This window comes from Canis aureus, chromosome 17, assembly GCF_053574225.1.
Source record: "Canis aureus isolate CA01 chromosome 17, VMU_Caureus_v.1.0, whole genome shotgun sequence".
In the NCBI taxonomy this organism is placed as follows: Eukaryota; Metazoa; Chordata; class Mammalia; order Carnivora; family Canidae; genus Canis; species Canis aureus.
In genome coordinates, this window is record NC_135627.1 from 60360507 (window position 1) to 60370147 (window position 9641).

At 52.3% G+C, this 9641-nt stretch overlaps 1 protein-coding gene and 1 long non-coding RNA gene across 2 annotated transcripts in view; one reads left to right on the plus strand and one right to left on the minus strand.

The window, feature by feature from the left end:
* Positions 1-471: 471 nt before the first annotated feature.
* Positions 472-3317, minus strand: LOC144287593 (uncharacterized). Its single transcript, XR_013355371.1, has 2 exons — positions 2036-3317; positions 472-1339 (listed from the first exon to the last, which is right to left on the minus strand). It is a non-coding gene; the product is annotated as an uncharacterized LOC144287593 (long non-coding RNA).
* A 6180-nt stretch (positions 3318-9497) lies between these two features.
* RNASEH2B (ribonuclease H2 subunit B) overlaps positions 9498-9641 on the plus strand; it is a 160850-nt gene continuing 160706 nt past the window's right edge. Inside the window, exon 1 of the mRNA XM_077855829.1 lies at positions 9498-9520. Coding sequence (XP_077711955.1) covers positions 9513-9520 — 8 coding nt within the window. The 5' untranslated portion in view covers positions 9498-9512. The remainder of the gene's footprint in view (positions 9521-9641) is intronic.

Sequence of the window (9641 nt, forward strand, 5' to 3'; positions counted from 1 at the left end):
ATACGAGTTCCATTGGGATTCAAGACAATGTCAGCCACACAGACACATCTCGGGCTTGGCCAGGCTCCCCCCTGAGCCGTCGGTGGGGACCAGCAGGCTGCGCATACCCAGGAGCACCTACGCTCTCTTCCATCACATAGCCAGCACCTTCCCTGGGCTCCCAGCCCACCCCAGCTCCCCACAGGAGGTGACCTCGTGGGGTCCAGGGCACATGGGCAGTGAGCCTGTACCTCCTGGAAGAAGCAACCCCAGGGCCACCTAGGGGATGGCTGGGACAGGCTGGAGCAGGGCGCACGTGTGAGTGCTAGGGAGTGTGTGTCCTTGCTCGGCCGCCCCAGGCACCCCCGAATCTCCCCTGAACGCCCCAGGGGCCCAGCTGCAGGGGTGGATTCAAGCTCTGCGGAGCCTACAATTTACACGATGGCGGTGGGGGGCTCTCATTAAGAAGAAATACAATATCACGAATAGCAATTTGTTTGCAAATAAGTATTTATTGAGCATGAGAAACAAAATTACAACAAATGTCAAGTGTAAACATCTGACCACACCGGAAACGTCACAAAACCTAGAAACAGATATTTATTAGTTAACAGCCTGACACCTCCTGCATTTTCTCGGCTGCTGTTGGATCCCTTTTTCCAATGACAACGACATTGTAATAGCGTTTTCTGTGCAGAGGAAGGAAAGATGATTCAGTTGTAACCTTTCCTTTCTAGCTGAAAACTTCAACTTATTGGCAGTGTCTTGCATTTTTGTTTTGTTTTGTTTTGTGTTTAGAATTGCCAAATGTGGGGAAACATCCATTCAGTTTCTTTCCTGTGTGAGCCGCAGGATTTAAGGTCATTTCGAGGCTTCTTGCACAGTGGCTAATCCTAAATATCCTTCGACTATAACACTCATTAACCCGGGTATTGTACATCCTGTCGCGGTGGTGCCTACGTTTCCTGTTTTCTTCATCAGTGTCCATATTTTATGTTGAATAGGCAAGAAATGAAAACCTTTACAATGTGCCTGAGAAATCGCACCAACGATTTACTCCTCTTCGTTAACTGAATTATCAAATAATACAAGTATCCGCCCATCACTTCTGTTTAGAGTTCATCCTGCGGGATATTTCTACACAGGACATGTACGGGCTCAATAAGTACGCGGGGAAGCAGCCGAGTGCAGATCGCTGAACCTCACGGAACCTGAAGTTAACAAATCCCCGGAGTTCCTTCCCTTGGCTGCCGCCCGGAGCTTCCACAGCCGCCGCAGCTGCCCTGGGCATGGAGCAATTGTTGGGGAGACACCCCGGGGACGGACGGCGGTCTCCACTGGCCACCTTGCAGCTGGTGCTCTGCAAATTCAACTCACACGTAAGAGCCTGTGAACACGGGTCCGCCTCCCAGGTCTTGGACGTGCCCTGTCTGGGCGGCCTTGGGGTGCAGGCTCCCTGGCTTAGCACATACGGTGGAGGAGACAGTCTTGGGCAAAGCATCACCTGGGCTGCACAGACAGCCTGGGTTGGGGGGACCCCTCCTGAAACAAGGCCCCTTGCTCAGCGGCCACTGACAGGTGGAGGGCCTGTCTGGGCGGAGCTGGGGTGTACACACCAACCCTGGAGGGTCCTTCTCCCAACCAGCAGAATGTGACGCTGAGCCAGGCCTCCTTCTACAATTCCAAATGCCTGCATCTCACAGGAAGACATGGGGGACCCAGTCTCAGAGCTTGGCCCACAGCCTCCCTGCCGCCGGCCCTCCTGCCCTCTTCCTCGGTCCATTTTTCCCTTCACTTTCCCGCTCTGCTTCTCTGTCTGTGTCCAAGAAGAGAAGGTAACTAAAGTTTGTGACTGGTGCTTGCACAATCACTTTCTGTCCTTCTGTTGTGTACAAAGGTCCAAAACCCAACTATGTCCTTTGTACCTCAGCTTCACTGTCACCTCCTGGGAAAGGTCTTCCTGAACCCGCCAGTGTAGGCTGGGCCCTCTCTCCCTAATCACCCTTCACACTGCTCAGTCCTTGAGCGTATCACTATTTGAAATCATCGAGCTTACTCATTTGTTTAGCTGCTCTTTGTTCCTGTACTTCCACCCACCTCGCATGTTCACCAGTGTCCCAGCGTCTCAGTGGCACTCAGCACAGCTAGGCTAGGGGGTATTTGTTGAATGAACACATTACATGGCCCCAGCCCTCATCATAATGGTTTGGGTGTTTGGGGGATGCCTGGGGGGCTCAGCGACAGAGCCTTGGGCTCAGGGTGTGACCCCAGGGTCCTGGGATCGAGTCCCACATTGGGCTCCTGCATGGAGCCTGCTTCTCCCTCTGCCTGTGTCTCTGCCTCTCTCTCTGTGTGTCTCTCATGAATAAATAAATAAATAAAATCTTTAAAAAAAAAAGAGTTTGGGTGTTTTGAAAAGCTGCCTCAAAGGACCCGGTTTAACATGAGGCGGCCGGTGATAATGACAGAGCTACAAGCACTGAGTCTTATATAAGCCCTGGGAGGTGACTGGGAGGTGACTGGAGCAGGGATTATGGTCTTCGTTTTACAAATGAGGAGCTAAAGGGTTGACTTCCCCAAATGCACACAATTGAATGGAACCCACGTTTGGTGCAGAACCCCGGGATTTTGACCCTATTCCTGTGTTTTATCCACCACATCAGGCCGCCCACCTACCATTGACACGTGGTAAAGATGTTTAATTCTTTTTATATAAGGATCACGGCATTGCCTTGCTACCAGCTGGAATTGTACCTGGAGTTGCAGGAGGAATTGATGAGAGTGGTGGATTTGTGCTCAAAAAGAAAGAGCAGCTGTCCCTTACTGTCCTCATCCAAACCCATTACAACCTTTGGTGTGGATCCTATGTCGTAGTCTCATCTCATTGAGATTCAAATTGGTGACTTTGCTGCACAACATGATAGAAGTCACAGATAGACTTCAAACTCAGATTTACCCCCCACAAATGACTCTCACACACAGAGCCCCTCTGAGATGAAAAGCCTACATCTACCAGCCGACCGGCTCAGTTGGGAATTAAGTATATGGTTATCAAATACAATAAAATTATTTGTTGAAAGCTCGGCTGACATAGGATCTCCATCAAATTAAGAATTAAGCATTTTATCACCCATGGATCTAGCTTCAAAAAAATACAAAGTGGTCCCAACCTGTGGTTTGATTGGCTTCTTTGTGAATTACCATTGTTAACTTGAAGTTAGAGATAGAGCTCATATCACCTATCGACACATGCTCTCCTAGAGAAGGGGGCTTACGTCGGAAAACCAGCTTCTGGTCAACGGGTTGTGTATTTTTTGAACAAAATCCTTTTGGGCTCCAGCAGCCTTCTCCCAAGAATCTTGACTATGAAGGTAGGGACTACAGTGAGATAAAAGAAGAAAATTGACCTCAAAGTTATGCACATACTGCCCTGGGCCCTCCACTGGTGCCCAGCAACACGCCTGATCTCCTAGTCAACAAATGTAGCTTGACGGTGAAGGGAGAGCGGAAAAGTGTGATGAGGCTACATTAAAAAGGAGCATAATGTTTATCCTGATTTTATTCAGTATTTCTTAATTCAAATTATAGTTAAAATACTGAAATTCTCCACTTTGAACCACTCAATTCTCTAAGAAGGTTGCACATATTTGGGTTTCTGTTAAATTCATTAATGAACAGCAAATGGCGCTGACACGCTGTTATCAGCAATCTAAAATGTTAACTCATATTGAAATTATTTTAAAGCAAGTTACAGAATTGAGATCAAATACATAAACTGGAAATTGAAGATAGGATTCCTGTCATTGATCTGTGCTCACTCATGTCTCTACTCTTGCAGTTAAAAAAAGTGGGGGGGCTACAAGTAAGAGTTAGGTTAGATCACCGAGCCATCCAGGTAGGGTACAATTTGTCTTATTCATTAATAGACACTTTTGGCCTAAAAGGTTTTGGAGCTATGTGCCTTTTGTAGTGAAAATTATACGGTTGTGACTGCATCCACGTGTACTCACCAACGTGGGCTTTCCTCTCCTTTCTCAGTGTACAACCAGATTAACACCTCTTCCGTTTGAGAGTGGTTACATAACCAAGTTCTTGTCAGTGGACCTGAGTAGAAGTGAGGAGTGCCGCTGACAGCCTCCAGTGTCCGGTCCTTGTTCTTCCACCATCTGCTGGTCTAGTGGTGAGATCTGTAAAGATCTACAGCAGAGAAGAGCCGCGGGATGAAGGGGAAGTGGGTCATCAGGAGACCACATGGAGCAGAGCCCCAACCCTCCTTCTGACCTGCATCGAACAGTGTTGTGAGCAAGAAGTGAAATTTTCTGTGTTCAGCCACTACGGATGTGGGATGTGTTGCTAATGCAGTTAGCCTACGCTGGCTCACACACTGACCGCAACATGCTATGGACATGCAGAAGGAAAGTTCTGCCATTGACAGTGGGATCCATTCGGGGCTTGGATATAGACCTGACGCATGATCAGCTTTGAGAAGACGTAAGGCCTAAGCATAGAGCACATTAGATGGAGCTGGTTGCTCTGGGACAAGCTGGGCCCAGACAGTAGGCCTAGAACCCAGATTTGAACCAAGGGAAGTCGTTGGCATTAAACAGAGGGTTAGGATTCATCCTCCCGGAAACTGGGGCTTTGTAGTGAGAATCCCAGGCTGGAGTCCAGGACAGGAAGCTGGGTCGCTGGGGGAGTAGGACTTGGGGGAGGAAACTCAGCCAAAGTCAATCTTGAGAGAAATCTAATCTTTCTCTGAAAGATGCTAATATAGTAAGGGTTCCAGACACAGGAGCCTTGTATCAGGCTTTCAAGGCTTTAGTCGCAGAGCAATTCTTAAGTAGGCGTGTTTTCTTTGCAAGTTTTTGTATTTCAAAAAAAGAATCAGAAAGATTTTGAAGTAGGAATGGGAGATGGAACAAGATAAAGTGTCAGTTTCTTGTCTTGTTGGGTCTTGAGTTCAATAACAACTGTTTACCCTCAGGGCAGGAAAAGACAGGAAGAGACCTGTAGATCTGTAACTAAGCAAAACGGACAGAGCTTCCGATTCGCTCTCCTTTGAAAAGTGCCGAGGATGCCAAATATGTTGTCTTTTTGTGCCACATATTTTATCTCTTTTTTTTAAATTAGCTATTCATTCACTAGACAAATATTGAGCCCTGATCCCGTGTCCCCAAACCTGCCAGAATCTGAGTGAGTGCAGAAGAATTGTCAGGATGAATCACTGCCCCCATCATTAGGAAGATTCTTTAATTCACTTAGTGAATATATGAAGCCCCTCATCAGGCTTACGGAAACACGGATGACTAAGAAGTTCAGTCTATGGGGTAAGTAGAGGAAGAATTATGCAATTGTACAAAACAAAACAAAACTCCACAAACCTCACCACAAACTCAGCTGGGCAAAAACTAAAACTCTTTATATTTTTTACTCCTCTCTTTATACATTAAGTCCCCTTTCAGCCAGTGAGACATGCACTGAAATCTCAGCAAATCATTATTTCATATAAGGTCAGGGCAGCAAGGGCGGGTGGTGCCAGGGGGTCCAGTGCAACGTTAGGGCTCGCATGGACCATCTGGGTCTCTACCAGCACACCTGGTGCTGGCTTCCACCAACATGATCACCATCCATCTGTCCTGATGCAAAGTCTCCTCCAGCCCGGGATCCCTTCGCACTGGGTCTGGGCCTTTCTTGAGCTCCTGAGAAATATTTGGCTACTCCCAATATGCACCACTGCATGAAAACTCTCGGAGGCCATCCAGTGCTTCTGTACCCCCAGGTCATGGCAGAACTCGGGAGCGGGACAATTCTAGGGCTCCCTCTGGGTGCAGGAGGGCCGGGCACTCTGCAGAACCATCACTGGTGCCACGTGGCCGTTGGTTCCCTGGAGTCGTCCTGCATCCTGGGATCCTGGGTCCCTGTTAGATCTTGGGTCTCACCTCACTTTTAGAAAAGATGCCATCCCCCACCCCCCAAGTACTCCTTGCTTCTCCCCCACCTCTTCTCCTCCACCCAGGCTGGGAAAGCTTTATCTTTCTCCCAGAAACTTTGCTCTTGCTTTTCATTTTCCTGGCGTTTTTCTGGCCTTTGGTTTTGGAGACTCAAAGTCAAAAGAGGCTCCTCTTTCTCTGCTTCTGGCTCACACTTCCTTTCCCTAAGTCAGTAATCCACAAACAGCTTTCCTTGATTGGGGGTAGGACAGCAAACAGGTCAAGATGTAACCATAAAATTCACTGCAAACTTGTGCCAGGTACACACACCCAGCCTCCTAACAGCACAGCCATGACAGCCATCTGGACTCTGAACACCCCGCTTCCACAGCGCAGGGACACAACCTGCACCCCAGATGCCTGTGCCAGACACTTTGCCTCATCCCAGGCTGTAGTCTTGTATTTGGTTTTACTGTGTTTTGCGTTATTTGCCAACGCTGTTCTCCATTCGGCTTCAGTCTGTGTCGGGTCTTAACCCGGCGGGTTGGCCAGGCCAGCCATTGTCTGGGCTCTTGGTAACTGCAGAGAATTCCACATCTCCACAAGACTAAAATGTTCTGACTTTACAGTTTAGGCTCTGAACGTTAGAGTCTTGAACAACCCCGTTTCTGCAGCACGCAGCTAGCTGCAGTCCGGGTCTACACTGCACAGATAGGGGCCAGTGCAGAAGCTGGAGGCCCAAGTCTCCTCCAAAACAGATTTTGTGGAACAATTGCACCAAAATGTGCCATCTCCCAGCGCGACTGCGGCACGGCGGGCCCTGGCAGCGGCATCCTGGCAGGTGGGACCTGCATGGCAGTGGAAGGTGCTCTGTTTAGAGGCGGTTGGCAAGGCCGCCTCCTCCTGCCTGCGCTCCCCTGCAGTCGCCCACTCCCTGGTCGGCCGTCGGGGCGCCCTGAGGGCAGCAGAAGTCCTGTCACTTCACTGTTTGAAGCCCAGCCGTGTGTGCACAAGCACTCTCATGTGTGCACAAGCCGAGCTGTGTGTGCATAAGCATTCTTGTGTATGCAGAAGCCTAGCTGTGTGTGCACAAGCCCAGCCATGTGTGCACACTCTTGTGTGTGCATAAGCCCAGCCATGTGTGCAGAAGCACTCTCGTGTGTGCACAAGCCCAGCCGTGTGTACACAAGCCCAGCTGTGTGTGCACAAACCCAGCCATGTGTGCAAAAGCACTCTGGTGTGTGCAGAAGCACTCTCATGTGTGCACAAGCCCAGCCGTGTGTGCATAAGTACTCTCATGTGTGCAGAAGCCCAGCCGTGTGCCACACTCTGGCCTGGGGCAGGGGAGGTCGAAGTCCCCGAGCGAGGCCTGATGAGGCGGGACAGTTACCGGCCAGGGAAGGTCGGGGGGGGGGGTGCCCACCGCGGCAACCTCGGGGCGGCGACACGCGGATGCACTGTGAGCTGGGGCTCGGGAAGAAGAGCAGCCCCCGGCCCCGAGGCCCTGCTGGCAGGTGCAGAAGGTCGACGGGCCCTCCAAGAACCATAAACACCTGAGTGTGGAAAGACACTGCCCAACACGGCCGTGTAAAAGCCCCGCTGTCCCAGCTATTCTGAAAGAAATGGGGCGCCCGGGAGCCCAGGGGTGCAGCGCCTGCCTCTGGCCCAGGCTGTGACCCCAGGTCCTGGGGTCGAGCCCCTCATCGGGCGCCCCGCAGGAGCCTGCTGCTCCCCCACCTGGGTCTCGGCCTCCCTCTCTGGGTCTCTCAGGAGTAAGTAAATAACATCTTAAAAAAAAAAACCCTACCCCTCGCCCACCAGAGTTTTGAGGGGGAGTCGCATGGCCTGTGGCCTAACGGGTGTCCTGCAAAGTCCTCCGCGGGGATTAATAGCTCCCACCCCGCCTGTGACCGCACCCTGGGAGCCCCCGCCAGGTCACCCCGGGCCTGGAGACCGCGCCACAGAGCTGGGGGCGATCCCAGAAGCCTCAGGTACTGGGCCTGGGCAGAGGCTCCTGGTGCTCTGGGACTGCTCACACGTGCCCGGGGTCACACACCCACTGGGTCACACCCACACTGGGGTCACACTTGCTCTGGGTCACAGTGCACACAGAATCACACCCACACTGGGGTCACACCTGCCCTGGATCACATCCACCCTGGGTCACAATGCACACAGGGTCACAGTACATACGGGGTCATGCACCCACTGGGTCACAGTGCACCCGGGGTCACACCCACTGGGTCACACCTGCCCTGGGTCACAGTGCACACAGGGTCACACCTGCACTGGGTCACATTGTGCAAGGGGGGTCACACCTGCACTGGGTCACTGTGCACACAGGCTCACACCCACACTGGGGTCACACCTGCACTGGGTCATAGCACACACAGGGTCACACCCGCCCTGGGTCACATTGTGCACGGGGTCACACCTGCACTGGGTCACAGTGCACACAGGGTCACACCCGCCCTGGGTCACATTGTGCACGGGATCCCACCTGCTCTGGGTCACACACCTACTGGGTCACACCCTCCCTGGGTCACACCTGCACTGGGTCACAGTGCACACAGGGTCACACCTGCATTGGGTCACAGGCACTGGGTCCTGCCCCAGGGCTGCCCTTCCCCGCCTTCTCTAGGGCAGGAACCCGGGAGGGCCTGCGGCCAGGGGCGCGGGATCGGTGACTCAACACTGACCTCCACTGGCCGCCCGCGGAAGCCTGAGCCCCTCCCGCCCAGACCGGGACACGGAGCCGGCGCCAGACGCGGGCGCTTCCCGGGGACCGAAGCCGGGCAGGATTGCAGGCCCCGCCGGCCCAGGGGGATGTGTGCGGATTCGGGGCCCCCCTGGCCAGCGCCGGGCTCTGGGGCCGCAGACCTTGGGAGTCTGCCCAAACCCAGACAGGACGTGCCACCGCTTCGCCCACACCAGGTTTGGGGGCTCGAGGTGGGATTCACAGGGACGTGGGACATGCAGGCAGCCTCTCTCCAGGTGCCTTCAACGACGCCTCAATTGCCAATGGATGTATTTTTTTTCCTTCCAAATGCCTTAAACTCAGATTGGCCACTGTAACCGCATTTTCCATTGGTGTGATGACCTCACCTGCGAAGCCAAGCCACGCCGGGTGCGGTGTCGCAGGTGCCTGGCTGTCTGCGGGAGTTGGAAGGAAGGCCGGCTTGGACCAGTGCCACCGAGGGCGGGCGGTGACCTCCTCGCGGGAAGGGGGCCTCTGCACCCTGAAAACAGTGCAAGCTCATCGCCTTTCCTGGAAATACATCAGGAAATATTTACTGTAAACCCTTCAAATCCAGAACGTTCCTTCAGAAATGTGGGTGCTTGCTGGCGACTGGGAAGCCCAGCTGGGGCAGCTCCCCACTCAGAAGCTCCCAGTAAGGGCAGGGAAGCAAGTGGCGGAGGAGACTCTGACTCGGAAGCACCTGCCATTTGGTCCCGCTGAACAGAAGGCTCTGCGTAAACAGGACAGCAGGTGTTCGGGACTGTTGAGAAAACCAGAGCCAAAAAATGTAACTGTCAGAGACTAAACTGTGTCACTCGGGTTAGGGCCTGCATTTGGGGACAGGATGTCGCCTTAAAACTGCTATGTTGAGGTGAGTGTTAACCAAAAATTTGAAAACCTCCACTTGCAGTAGACACACAAAATTGAGTGGAATGGCTTCAGTGAATATTCTGATTGCTTCAATTCCTTTTAATAGATTTAAATATTTTATA